General features: G+C 40.5%; 1 protein-coding gene across 1 annotated transcript in view; it reads left to right on the top strand.

Moving 5' to 3' along the window:
* Positions 1-13855, top strand: part of gfod1 (glucose-fructose oxidoreductase domain containing 1) — a 44389-nt gene extending 30534 nt beyond the window's left edge. Inside the window, exons 2-3 of the mRNA XM_059326871.1 lie at positions 7923-8116; positions 9653-13855. Coding sequence (XP_059182854.1) covers positions 7923-8116; positions 9653-10393 — 935 coding nt within the window. The 3' untranslated portion in view covers positions 10394-13855. The remainder of the gene's footprint in view (positions 1-7922; positions 8117-9652) is intronic.
* The last annotated feature ends 1025 nt before the right edge of the window (positions 13856-14880 follow it).

Here is a 14880-nt window from a genome sequence, read left to right as displayed (position 1 = left end):
ACTACTAATAAGCAATAATTCTGAGGTTATTGAGGGAAAACTCTTAGTTAATGACTTACTGGTTGTATAATAAGGCCATGCAGAATAAGGCATTAATAACTACTTAATAATGACTAATTATGAGCCAATATGTTACTTATTTACATGGTAATAAGCAACTAATTAATGTTGAATATATGTTCCCTAATATAAATTGTTACCATTATCAGTAATATATACGTTCAGTGTAGCTTTTTCAAAGACCAATATTGAATTGAATTGAATTTATTTTATTTGATAGGGACAATGCAGTTAGCATAGATACAGGATATGCATCTGATGTGCTGCATACAGAGATATAGCTTCAGCTAATTTTCAACTCCTGTCCCTAGTTGGGCTTTTACAACTACATACAAAATCACAATACTAAAAAAATCCAATATACAATTACACCATCTACAAAATAGAATAAAATTACAAACAATTACAATATACATTTACCCTGAGAAAAAAAAAAATATATAAAATAAAATAAACCCTGTATAAATATAGCTTAGAGTTTAAAATCATCATAAATCTATACAACAATAAAGGAGAAAAGAAAGAAATAACAGAGAAAAAGAAAGAAAGAAAAAAAAACTACTTAAGACTATAAGACTTTAAGAATGGGTACAGCTCTGGTTTGCTTTGAGCCAACACTCTCATATATCATTGGAATAAATCATGTTAGCCTGGCATTGCTAGTCTGGGCCTTCTCAGTTCATTTTTGATTTCCAAGGGCTGTTTTCAATGAGTACAGATCAAAATGCCTCTGAATAGACCCACCACCAATTAGAGCAACAAGTCATTTTACATCACACATGCACATTTAAGTTGAGGTGGTGCTTGCCTGCTGCTGCTGTACTCCTCGTGTCACAGAAGAAAGAGAATTTTGTGTTTTGTTATATTCACACTCAAATCGAGTCATTATTTCCAAACCAATCTGACCTTGTTGCACTAAAATATCAGGCTGCTCATCATGTTAGAAGTCTAATTACTTAGGCTACTACTTAATGCTGTAATGATGTTAAAAATGCTGCACATTTAATGAAGATATTGTGAGTCATCAGTGGTATCCAATTAATTATAAAGCCTCTCATTCTCCATTCTCTTTGATGAGATTAAGCAAATAGTGTTTTTAGCTGGTGATCATGAGCAGAATATGTGCCAGGAAATTATGTGACTGTGTGTTTCTGCCTCACTGTCTAAGAAAAAAAGGCCTCACTGTTAGTGACAATACACAGCTATGTTAACCAGAAGAGTGAAGAGTTTTAGCCTCAGGTCTGTGAGATGACAGGATGTGATTTCAGTGTGTGAGGTTGGCTGATTCTCTCCGACAGGACGTCAGTAGTCTGCACATCAAAGCACCTGGAGGTAAGCAGGCTGTCACCATTCACTGCTGCTGAGGGAGCACGTGTTCTAATCTCAGAGAGCAGACAGGGATGATTATGAGCTGTGGTCAGGTACCACCTGTCTCTGACGTCCTTCATGCTCGCTGTTTTGCATTGACATTTACATTTAGTCATTTAGCAGACGCTTTTATCCAAAGCGACTTACGGGGAAAAAAGGGGAACAATCAAGGTATAGTGCAATAAGAGTCATTAGTGCAGCAATAAGTGCTAGTGATGATTCTTTAAGGAGAAGAATTGTGGTGTGGTGCGAGGAGAGAAGATGCTCTCTGAAGAGCTGAAGGTCTTCAGGAGGTTTTTAAAGGTAGAGAGGGACGCCCCTGCTCTGGTTAAGTCATGGTCACCTAACATATATATATATATATATATACAGTACAGGCCAAAAGTTTGGACACACCCATCTCATTCAATGCCTTTTTCTTTATTTTCATGACTATTTACATTGTAGATTCTCACTGAAGGCATCAAAACTGTGAATAAACACATATGGAATTATGTACTTAACAAAAAAAGTGTGAAATAACTGAAAACATGTCTTGTATTTTAGATTCCTCAAAGTAACCACCCTTTGCTTACTAGAATATAAGACATGTTTTCAGTTATTTCACACTTTTTTGTTAAGTACATAATTCCACATGTGTTTATTCATAGTTTTGATGAATTTACAATGTCAATAGTCATGAAAATAAAGGAAAAACATTGAATGAGAAGGTGTGTCCAAACTTTTGGCCTGTACTGTATATATATATATATATATATATAAAATGCTCTTCTTTTCTCTTCTTCTCTTCTTTTCTTCTTTAACATATAGCACTCCTGAGCCAACTGTCCGATGACAGTTGGCTCTTAAAATGATGTACTTACTTGATTCCTGTGGTCTATGTCTAGTACCATCAGGTTTAATGCACTTATTGTAAGTCGCTTTGGACAAAAGCGTCAGCTAAATGACATGTAATGTAATGTAATGTAATGGTAGGAACTGGTGGTGCGTTTCACCAACGGGGAACAAGAAATGCAAAGAGTCTGGATTGCCTTGGACGAACAGGTGTCAGAGCCAGGCGTTGTTCAATGGAAGAGCTCAACGGTCATGAGGTAGCGTATGTCTGAATCAGGACGTTCAAGTAGCTGGGTGCAGTACTGGAGACAACTTTGTAGTTCCAGCATTAGAGATCTGAATTTGATACAGGCTGCAACAGGTAGCCAGTGGAGCTCAATGAGCAGCGGTGTGACATGTGACCTTTTTGGCTGGTTGTAGACCAGGAGCACCGCCACGTTCTGGATCATCTGTTTTACATCTTCTCTACTGGAGAAAAGCTGAATTTTCCTGCTTCAGTTTTAGTGACCCTTCTTTAGTATCAAACCAAGCTTTTAGTGTTTTGGAATCCAATTTTAACCATTATACCTTTGTAGCATATAGTTTTGCTGAATACTTGCATAATGTCTATAGGATATTTGTTGACCCTCTCTCTGTGTCTTTAAACCCTGTTGGTTAGATATGTCCTGCACATGAATTATTGATGTTGAGAGACTGAGCTGCTGTGCTGGAGGTTTTTTCTGCTCCATTACTGCACTCCCACTGGGCCAAGAGCTTTACCTGTCAGTTGAGCTCCACTTCACCGCAGTTATCACAGAGTTGCTGTAGCTATTTCACCAACCCCAGTCCCAAGTGTCTTACAGTACAGCTGTATGTGTTTATACTGGTCTAAAACACAAGGTTGACCATCAGTGTAGTCAGTGTTACTCAGTCATGCAGCTTTTTATGCCTGTTTCTGGTAAACCATATATCTGGATGACGAAAAAAACAAGTTGCTACCAATACCATACCATGTTGGTAAAAATATACTGATAACAGTTGGAACATAGATCAACCAGTAAACTAGCCTCTTTGGCTTCATTTTTCACAGTTCACCTCAATGTCCAATCCACCTGTGGATCCTGTATTCCATCTCCCCCTCAGTCTTAACCAGACTAAACCAACTCCTTGGCATCAGATTAGGAGGTCTGGACTAAACAGCGACCTCTAGGCCTCAAAAGTGAAACCAATATGAGAAATGCCTTTAATCGGCATTCTTTCCACTGGCTGCAAAAACAAGTCTGATTGTATAGAAATCTATATGAAAATGACACCCTATTCTCATTTGATTTATTACCTCAATAAACATTTTCCTAATGCTCAATTGCTAGTCTCAAGTATTCTTCAATACAGTATGATTTTCATTTTTCTTAATTGTGGTCCAATTTAGAGTAAAATAGCTAATAAAACAGGGTATGCCTTTGGGCCTGGCTTCCTTGAGTTTTCTGTGTTTTTGTCTGACTTTGATACTTTCACTGTGGGTTTTCAGTTCATGGATTTTAATTGTAACCTTTGGGTAACCTAAAAATGTCTTGTGATCTGTTTGGTCCACAAACCAACAGGTGATGTCATGGTGGCTGTGTCCACTGTTTTTATACAGTCTGTGAATCTGACTCACATCTTAGCTGTCATGATGACATGGAGCCAGTGGCCTTTGTTGTTGTGGTAATAGTGATGTTGTCATATCACTCCCTATCCTCCCAACATCCTGTCATTTTTGTTTCTTTGCCTTTTTGGAGCTTGCAGACCATCATTTCTTGTATGTGTGGATCTCTTTATGGCATCCTTTCTCTCAAAGCATTTCCCGTGTGAATTGTTAGATTCATGGATGCTCCCAATCACATTGTCATTTTCCCCTCTTTTCCTCTTATCCTTTAATGATCATGCAACTATTTTTTTTCTCTCCATCTCCCATTCCCTATCAATGTGTCCTATCAAATGTTTAGTCAAATGTAATTTTATCTAGCAACCTGCTTTACCTCAGTAGCTGCCATGATTTCAGATTTAGATTAGATTTGATTTAGAGATTTAGAGTCTTTATTGTCATTGCACGGTAGTATAAAAATATAAGTTAGCACAATGAAATTGAGGCACAGCTCTTCTGTCAGTGCAAAAAAGATAAATATTAAATAAATAACCAAACAAGGCATGCACCCATCAAACAAACAAACAAAAAAAGGACAACACACACAAATCGCAAAAGTAAGGGACTGTAAACAGAACTGCAAACAGAGACACATGGCAAAGCTGCAAATTATTGCGAACAATGCACACATATACATTGCACACAAAGCATTGCACTTCTGTTCAGGAAAAAAAAGAGAAAAGGAAAAGCCTATTGCACATGTTATACAGAAAAAAGCCTTTTGCATATGTTATACAGAAAAAAGCATATTGCACATATTATATAGAAAAAAGCCTATTGCACATGTTTTACAGAAAAAAGCCTATTGCACGTTTTACAGAAAAAAAGCCTATTGCACATATTATATAGAAAAAAGCCTATTGCACATGTTATACAGAAAAAAGCCTATTGCACATGTTATACAGAAAAAAAGCCTATTGCACATTTCATACAGAAAAAAAGCCTATTGCACATTTTATACAGAAAAAAAGCCTATTGCACATGTTATACAGAAAAAAGCCTATTGCATATTTTATACAGAAAAAAGCCTATTGCACATGTTATACAGGAAAAAAGCCTATTGCACATTTTATACAGAAAAAAGCCTATTGCACATTTTGTACAGAAAAAAAGCCTATTGTAAATGTTATACATGAATGTGAAACGATGTAGCTGAAACGACACGATTATGTCAACTGTTTTCATTTAACTGTTGTAGAAACTGTCCCTCAGTCTGTTTGTCCGTGTTTTAAGCATCATGAAACGTCTGCCAGAGGGCAGCAGCTGGAACACCTGGTGTCCTGGTGTGGACTGTCTTTCAGAATGCTGCGTGCCCTTCTCAGACAGCGGTTGCTGTAGAGGTCCTGTAGGGAGGGGAGAGGGTGACCGATGATCTTCTGGGCTGTGTTAATGACCCTCTGTAGTGCCTTTCGGTGTGCCATGGTGCAGCTGGAAAACCATTATACAATATGTCAGCACACTCTCAATGGAGCAGCAGTAGAAGACAGTCAGCAGCTCCCTCTTTTAGTTGATCCTCCTGAGGATCCTTCTTCACGACCGCTGAGATGTTGGAGCTCCATTTACAGTTTTACCTCGTACTCAGGTACATCCATAATCTATTGGACACATGCCCACACAATGCATCCTGTCAGTGTCTGAAGGAGCCTGCGGCTGAGTCGTTCTGATGACTCAACAGGCTGACCTCTCTAAGCCGGGCTCGACCTTTCAGGGCATTGTACGTGAGTAAAGGAAGGTCATTGTTGATCTGAAGAGGAGCTGTTTTTATCCCTGTAAAGGTCACTTAGTGTAGTCATGAGATGGAATGACTCTGCAGACAAACACGTGTGTGTTGTATAGCTTAAATTATTTCACTTGTGGACCTTCCTAAATAGAGTTATATGTATTTTGGCAAAATCTTGGAGATAATTTGTGTTGGGGAGTGAAATCAGCCTTTAGGCATTTTAGTAGCTAGCCAAGCTATTGTTCTGTATAGACACTGGGCTTATATGAGTGCCAGAAATAATCAGTGTTTAGCATTTACCCAGAAGGGCTGTACCCAGGACAGTGCATCTTGCCACTATCTGTTTGTTTGTGTGTTTCTGCCAAAAAGAAGGGAAGGGTGACTGTGGTTGCTTGGCTTTGTGTGTCTGCAGGGGTTGGGTGGCGGGTGGGGGCTCCCTGGGCGCTCCTCCGAACTGGGTCAGAGGGATTAATTTCCTGGCCTGGTCGATTCAAGCTAATGGCAGATTAGCATGGGAAGTTTCACTTCCAACACAGCCCCTCCACCCACAACCCACAGCCAGGGCTGAAAGTGAGGCACCACGCTGCTTTTCACACTGTGGTGGCCTGAGGAATGTGTAGAGTGATGCCACTATACTGTGTGTACATATGCTCTCTGTCTGACTCCCTGCTGAGTGAGAGTGGACATGGCAATTGGAGGTCATTGTGAGCAGTGGTAGTGGCCACATGATGTTACATTGGTCAAAATAAACCCTTCAGATCTAGTAACAATCTGACACAGCTCAGCCAATGTTTTTCTATTCAGCCGAGTGCTGTCAGACTTGACTTACATGGTGTAAGAAAATATCAGTGCAGAGTATCTCAATATTATGTTTTGTGATACTGTATTGATTCTAAAAAACACTATAGATTTAAGTTAACATGTGAAGATTCTTAGCAGACAGATTGCACAAAAATTAGTTCTATGATGTTTTATTAATGCAAATGCAGATCCCACTGTTCTGATTGCATAAAAAAAGATTTAAAGCATATGTTGGTGTGTTCTTTATACTATGACATAGGGCTGGGCGATATGGACCAAAAGTCATATCCCGATATATTTAGGCTAAATATCGATATACGATATATATCCCGATATTTTTATTGCAAAGTGAGAGCAAATGTTCAATCAAAGTTGAACCCAAATATGACATGTCACAAGTAGTTTTATTGAAACGTTTATTAGAGTGAACATAAATACTGTAAATGCTGTATAACAACAGGAGTACCTTTAAAAGTTTTTAAAATCAAAGCTCCATGAAGTGCACATTTAAATAAAAAAAATGCAATGCAGTTTCAGTTAGTTATCCTTTTTATTATATTAGTTTTTGTTAACTATAATAACCTTGTTGTGGACTTAATCCTAAGGAACAGACTATGATCCTTTGACATTTGAGGGTCATGTTCAGATCCATTTAATGTATGCTGTATGTCATTAATTGAATCCTGTCTGTCGAGAGGAATAACAGAAAAGACAAGATGTTTCTGTCTGTCTCTCACATTACTCTCCAGCCTCCTCTCGCTGTTGTGTTTGGGTGTAGCTGGCACCAGTGGACCTTTTAATGTGCTGAAAGTGATTTTAATTAGGTTTACAGTGTCTGCAGGCTCTTTAACTCCTCCTGTCTCCGTCTCTTCTGCACCTTCTGTGCTCCTCTTTTTTATCATCTTCCATCAGGCTTCTGGTAATACCAGCGAAGCCTTTCTAAAGCGCTCCGAGCTGTCTCACCATGCAGCGCACAGTGCATGCCTGCCAACATTAAAGCCCTTTTAAAGTGCATTCAGGGATCCTGATTTTGTCCTTGCAAGAATTTGTATTCTTGCTCTTGCAATTAGCATCAATAAAATATCTCCCTAACATTTTGTCACTCTTTATCCAAGGACAGTACTATATACAGTACATGCATTTTGTGTCTTTTTGCAAAAAAAAGTTGCATGACTCAGAGGAGAAGGCCCAGAAGGTTTAGGAATTCTTGAGTCAGCTATTGTGGGAGTTGTCTCATTTTGCAGCTCTGCATTGTTTCTTCAGGGGATGTTTTCATGCTCAAGAGGATATTATGTCTGCTAGTGTAACTAAGGCTGACCACATTACTTCTCTCTCTCTTCCTCCCTTGTTCCCCACTGCCTCTCTTCTTATAGGCATTAACAGTATCGAGGCAAACTGTCAAAACAATGAAATTCTAAAGCAAAACAAAAAAGCTCACTTGGCTCATCCCCAAATGTCTCTCCTCTCTTTTATAAGGTATTGGGAAGAACGTCATCTGTGACAGGACAGCAACGCCTCTGGATGCCTTCCGAATGATGTCAGCGGCCCAGTACTACCCCAAGTTGCTGAGCATTATGGGAAATGTGCTGCGTTTCTTGCCGGCTTTCGTTCGAATGAAGGAGCTGTTAGAGGAAGGCTACATCGGGGAGCTTCTGGTCTGTGAGGCCCAGGTATGACTACAACCATCAATGCAATGCTTTTTTCTAGTTAAACATTGTTTTTTTTAGTTGCCTTTGAAATTATAATAAAAACAACAATGTGACTCTCGCTTGAGGTTAGTAGTCAGAGCAGCACCCACAGAACTGGCAAGGAAGTCTTTTTTTATTCCGTGTTGCCCTGATCACATTTAAGTAAAAAAATAAACAAATACAGTATCAAACAGTGGCAGTTCTACACCATTTCAAATGGGAAATAAATGCTACTATGGGGACTAACATCATCACACATGAATACAGTTGAGCTCATTAAATCTCAGCTTTCCAGTCTTACAAAATGTGTGTATTAACACGTTTTAGGGATCCCAGTATGCAGAAAATTTTTAATACAATAGGGGGAAAGCACACATTTGTACTGCATGAGGAAAAATATGCATGTTTTTTTTAACATATGGGGCATAAGTCTGCATGTCTGTAAAGGGGAGACTCTTGTGCACCTATAGAACCCATTTTCATTCAATTATGTTGAGGTCAGAGTGGTCCCTTTGAAAATGACCATAGAAGGTTGTCCCTCAAAATTTGACCTAACTTTGGAGCCCCCTTCCCAACAAGCTGTCATGACATGATTGGTACCAGTGGATGCCTTAGACTAGGGCTGCACAATGAATCGAATTCTAATCATGATCACAATTTTGGCCGCCACGATTAAATTAACCTGATCGTCAGCGATATTTCCATTTTAAAATGCAGCTCTCCTGCATATCTAATCAAGCACTTTCTACACCAGTGGTCCACCAACCACCAGGGGGCAGGGCCATTTTTCTGCCTGGTTGCTGATTGGATAGAATGCTAAGCAGGATGTGACGTAGTACTCGACGCCACAACAACACGCACCATTTGTAAAAGCCAGCGAAGCAGTGTTAACTTAGCAACTAACAAACTATTTTTCCAAAAAAGCAACTGGCAACAAATCCAGCGACTTTTTCTGGTGTTATTGGAGACTTTTGGAGACTCGTTCTTACTCTTCTTAAAGAGCCGCGGGGGTCGGTGGCTCGTTAAGAAGAGAGAACGAGTCGAAGAGGCACAGTCCTCCTGCAGCAGTCTTTCCCAGCTGCAGAGCCGGAGGGGATGTTAACCCCTTAGCGTCCAGTCTGCAAATTGCTATTAATAGGCTAACAGTTAGCTCTGTAGTAGTACAGTGTGTATGTGCTGCTGCTGCAGGAGGTGTTCACTTAGCGATCTCTGTTTGTTTACAACAAGCACCAGATACTCTGTGCACACACTAAATACTGTTCCTATTGTTTGTTTAAAAGTAGTTTAATAAAAATACAGATGTTTTCCCTAACATGATGAATAATCGTGATTAATAATCATGATTATCATTTTGGCCATAATCGTGCAGCCCTACCTTATACTGTCTAGTTTCACATGAATATCACTACATATATAGCTTTAAAAGTTAGCCTGAGACAGCTTCATATGAGCAAAATACTGCTCTGAAAAACAGCCATTGTTATCCAATCCTCAAACGTTCTCCTTTTTGTCCTAAAGGTCCACAGCGGAAGTCTCCTGGGGAAGAAATACAACTGGAGCTGCGATGACCTGATGGGAGGTGGCGGTCTGCACTCGGTGGGCAGTTACATTATCGACCTACTGACGTTTCTGACCGGTCAGCGTGCAGCAAAAGTCCACGGCTTTCTCAAGACCTTTGTCAAACAAACGGATCACATCCGGGGGATCCGCCAGATCACCAGCGACGACTTCTGCACGTTCCAGATGGTGCTGGAGGGGGGCGCCTGCTGCACCGTCACGCTCAACTTCAACGTGCCGGGAGAGTTCCGGCAGGAGGTGATCGTTGTGGGGACAGTGGGGAGGTTAACGGTCACAGGGACCGACCTGTACGGACAGAAGAACAGCGGTGGCGGAGGAAGTGGCGGAGGTCCCGAACTCCTGCTCAAAGACACCACGCCTCTAGAGAAGGCTTCCTTACCGGAGAAGGCCTTCAGTGACATTCCGTCCCCGTATCTCACCGGAACGATCCGCATGATCCAGGCTGTGCGGCAGGCCTTTCAGGACCAGGACGACAGGAGGACGTGGGACGGGAGGCCTCTGACAATGGCCGCTACCTTTGAGGATTGTCTTTATGCTCTTTGCGTTGTGGATACCATCAAGAAATCCAACCAGTGTGGCGAGTGGCAGAACATTGTGGTGATGACGGAGGAACCGGAGATCAGCCCGGCGTATTTGATCAGCGAGGCCATGCGGCGGAGTAGGATGTCGCTTTACTGTTAGCATCAGGATGTTGTTGGAACTTTTACAGCTTCCGGTTCAGTTCTTTACTTCATCACCCGTTCATTTTTTCAAACTGTATTACTGTTACAGAAAGAGAGGTTACACCACTATGATTCGGAGCGTTACGGTTTCCTGCCTCAGCCGAAAAGGAAAACCAATGTGATCAATAATCAAACTTTTATTTATAAGGAAGCCTTTCCTGTTTTCCCTTCTGACAGAAGACTTGAGTCCTTCCAGGAAGATGCACTTGTAAATCAATCAAACTGGTATAGTTCTACAGTGGAGGCGGGTCAGGGAGTGAAACTAAAGCTACTGTGTTCTGCTTGACCATAAGGGTATTGTATCGCCTCTCATCCCTGCTTCCCTTCTATAATATGACTTGGTCTGGAAGACTACACCTTACACTGTGGGTCCAAGCGAGGACAGCCAAGGAAGAACGAGAGTCCTCTCAGTTAAAACTGTGCCGCTGTATTGTTGCTATAGTCTGAAATACTTGCTAGTTTTACCAAGTGAATGTTTTAAAAAAAATCAGTGTGCTTGATAGCTTCAGTCTGTTTCTGCTCTGTATGCTTCCTCTGTGTGTGTGAAACAAGAGAGAAAAGAAATCAATAGTTTGGCTGGTGGGTTTCTCAGAGGGGGTTTACCTTCTGGTTAATGTATGCAATATAAACCCAGGCTGTAGCAGTAATACTTTCAGTCTGGAGTAAAGGGTTAAATACACTATGGTATGCCTTTATGCAGTTACAGTAGCCTGTGCATCCGTTTACGAGTCCTGTATGAGTGGCCAGTGCAGTGATGTGCTTATTTATTTATCTTTTTCTATTCTTATGCAGCATGGCCATGAAATACACTGAATACTGTGGTGTGTGCATATCTGTACTGAGCCTTACATGTGGATTATTAATACAGCCCTGCACTAAGTCAATGCTGAGCAGTGTGGGGGTTTTATCCCAGCATTGCATTGCAATCAGCCACACTTGCATCAAGCTATTGTGATTTAGCATTTAGCATGCTCTATAAAGCTTCTTTAACATGCACAGTGAAATGCAGGTTTGTCAGTATGTATCACATGCAAGTTCAGTCTGGACCCACACCTACAGTAAGGCTAGAAACTGAACTGTGCAGCACAGTGTGGTGGATAGTGGAATAGATAAGAATTTATTTCAGTTTCAATTAGGTTTTAAAGTGACAGTTCACCCCCAAATTAAAAAATACATGTTTTTCCTCTTCCCTGTAGTACTATTTAAAGTTAGAAAAATAGCATAGCAGGTAGGAGTACACATTGTATTTTTGATTTTGGTGTGTCCTGTCCCTTTAAGGCTTGTGTTATTCCGTGTTCCCATGAACATGGTATCTACACTGTCTGCCAGGCCCTTTGATTCTTATTAAATCTGCACCAATCACAGTTTCTAAGGACGATGAGTCAGATAACTATGATTAATGTGAAAGGTGTCACTTGTAGTAATCAGCCCACAGATAATTATTACCTGATATAGTTCCCCTCAACTCTACAAAGTGTCACATTTTAGCTTGTTGTTTGGGTTTTAAGGCCCATTTATGCTGTTTTGGTTCATTTTCATTCCTCTCACCACCTTTGTTTTCAGCCATTGCAGGCAAGGGCAAAAATGTCTGATACACCCACAGCACGCTACTTTACAGCACCAAAGACCGACGGACAAAATTAGTGATAAGACAGTGACTATATTGCAGCATTTAGCAGCTAAAGAGCTAGATATTTCACCCCAGGAAACAAATGCACAGTTCACACTCTACACTTTTATCGTGGATTTTCCACTTTCTGACAGTAGAGCTCAGTATAAGACACAGAAGGCTGTAAAAGAGGGTCAGTATCTGACTAGTTGGGAGTGAAACTGGGCTGTGCTTATGCATTCCAGATATCTAGCAGGCTAAATATCTGGATCCGTCAGGGAACTACAGCCAATAAGAGCACAAGACTGTTGAGTTGAGGGAAAACTTTACTGTGTGTTTTACATTTGCAACACAAACTAAAGTTGTTGTCCTCTGAGAGAAAACAGGCTATAAATACTAAAGATGTGCAGAAACAGGCTATTTTATGAACATGTGTTCAAACGACCAACAAGAGACGACAAGCAAGCCCTTTTCATAGTGCAGTCTGAACGAGGTGGGAGGAGACAATAGTGACCTGCGACAGAGCAGCAGCAGTGCTGCGCAGTAGCACAATGCTAATAAGCTACACAGTTAGCTCTGTAGCAGTGAGTGTATGTGCTGCAGCAGGATGTGTTCACTTAGCAGCCTCCGTTTGTTTACAACAAGCACCGGAAACTCTGTGCACAATTAGCGATGCCGGTTTGTTTACGATAGGCAGCGGACACCATGAGTACAGTTAGCATGCTGGTTTGTTTACAATAAGCGGCGGACGCTATGCACAGTTAGCGACCGCAGTTGTTGTGCAGCTGCTAAACAGTGATTCGACTGTCGGACCAAGTGGGAGGTGTTAGACGTCACGTGCATTGTCAAATATTCCGCCTTCCCGGGATGGCCCGTTCATAGTGGTCCCGCTTCCAACAGTCCCACCAATTTTCCGCCTCTGTGCTTACCTCTGGAGGCGGAAAATTGGTGGATCATTTGATCCCAGCATCCCGCTTCGGGTGCATTCATAGTGCAGGCGAGACGTTACAGAGCCGTAAATGTCCCGGCATCAAACAGCACCATGAAAGGAGCTAAAGTCGTGTAGTGTGAACCAGACATGAATACTGGACTTGCATTCATCAGGCGGCCAGAAACATGACCCCAAATAATGCCACTGTTACTCCTTGTCTGCTGGATGTGTGAATTGGCCATTTTTTTCTTAAATGTTAGCTTTAAAAACAGGTCACAGGTTTTTGACTTTAAAAAGACTAATTTCCCAAAACAGATGTCACAGTCTAGGTACTATACAGTTATATTACTCATACAAAAGTGACAAGAGCTTTTGTTGGGGACTAGTTTCAGTAATTGAATCACGCACATTAATTTTTCTGGAATGAAAAAGGTAGAATATCACCATCCTTACCTTTTCAAGCATTAGTTGTTATGAGTGCAGCTGAACATTTAGACCATCAGTGCAAGAGGATTGAAGTAGAAGTATTTGTATCATTTTTGCAAATATTATGTCAGAAAATCCAACTGCTCGTTGTGTTTTACTCCCTGTCAGTCACATGAGAAAGCATATTTGCAAATAAACTTTGACTTAAAGTTTGATATCAGTCAATAAAGGCGGAATAACAGCACCGACCTACAAGCCAAAAGATTGATTTTTTTTATGCATCTCTGTTCCCCTGTGTGGTTTCAAGTTCTTAAACTGTGCTGAAATACTATCTATGTAACGACTACTGAAAATGTACATATGAAAATATTATAAAACAACAATATGCGTTTGTCTAAAGAAATAAACAAGTACTGTATGTATTTAATTTGTAAAAACCAAGGAACTGAAACATGTTTCAATGAGTGTTAAGGTATTTATTCTTTGTTTTTGCTGTTGAAGTTTTGTGGACTGAGCTACAGTGTATTTGGGAGATTAACAGCAGACTGAGGCCTTGGAGCATTCAGCTTCTTATCCCTAACTATGAATTATTGACCAAAATACTCTTCTTTTAACACTGTTATGAAAAGCTTTATGTTTGCTCTCAAGATGCATCATAAATCATCACAGTCATAATCCAACCTTATCTTACGGTGATGTCTGACCCCTTTTGTTGTTTAGTCTTTTGTGTATTTAATGGTTTGCTGAGGTCAGGACACATTACATCACATGCTGGGGTGCAATCAGCCACACAGACTTTGTAACACTTACTGAAGTTACAGATTTTAGGGGGAAAAAGTTCTGAGTCCAACACTGATAAGCTATCACTTTTTAAGATATCTTAAGTTTTATTACCACCCTTTGTATACCAAGCGCCTTATCAAATCCGCAAATAGACTTTCCTCCTTTGTCTGATAACAAAATACTTCGATTTTTTAGATGTGAGGTTGTATGAGGTACTTATCCATAGTCAGTGTATTACCTACAGTAGATGGCAGCCAGCTCACACCCAGTTTGGTGAAGCAAGATGAAGCTTAGCATGTATTTCTATGGGTGGGGGCAGCCGCAAAACAGATTTTAGCTACCTGAAAAAATTCATATCAGTTTAAGTTTATGCTATATTTAGAATATTTTCACCCCTTTGCCTTGCAGTCGGACGGCCCTTTGCAAAGTAGAACTGAAGCCTTTATCTATGTTCTCTTCAAAGCCACAAAACTCTTTTGACAAAAACAAAAATTTTACAGAGTGATGTGTCAATAAAGCCTCATGAACCATTTTCTGTATTTTCTAAGCCCACTAGATGGCGCACTTGGTTTAAAGAAAAAGGCTCAAGCAATGGTAATTGAATGTGCTTTCAGGTCTTTGGTGAACAGAGTGCGCCATCTAGTGGGCTCAGAAAATAAAGAAAATGGTTCATGAAGCTTCATTCACCCATCACTAA

Source organism: Centropristis striata, chromosome 23 (genome assembly GCF_030273125.1).
Source record: "Centropristis striata isolate RG_2023a ecotype Rhode Island chromosome 23, C.striata_1.0, whole genome shotgun sequence".
In the NCBI taxonomy this organism is placed as follows: domain Eukaryota; kingdom Metazoa; phylum Chordata; class Actinopteri; order Perciformes; family Serranidae; genus Centropristis; species Centropristis striata.
The sequence above is the reverse complement of the archived record's forward strand: the minus strand, read 5'-3'. Positions and strand labels throughout refer to the sequence as shown.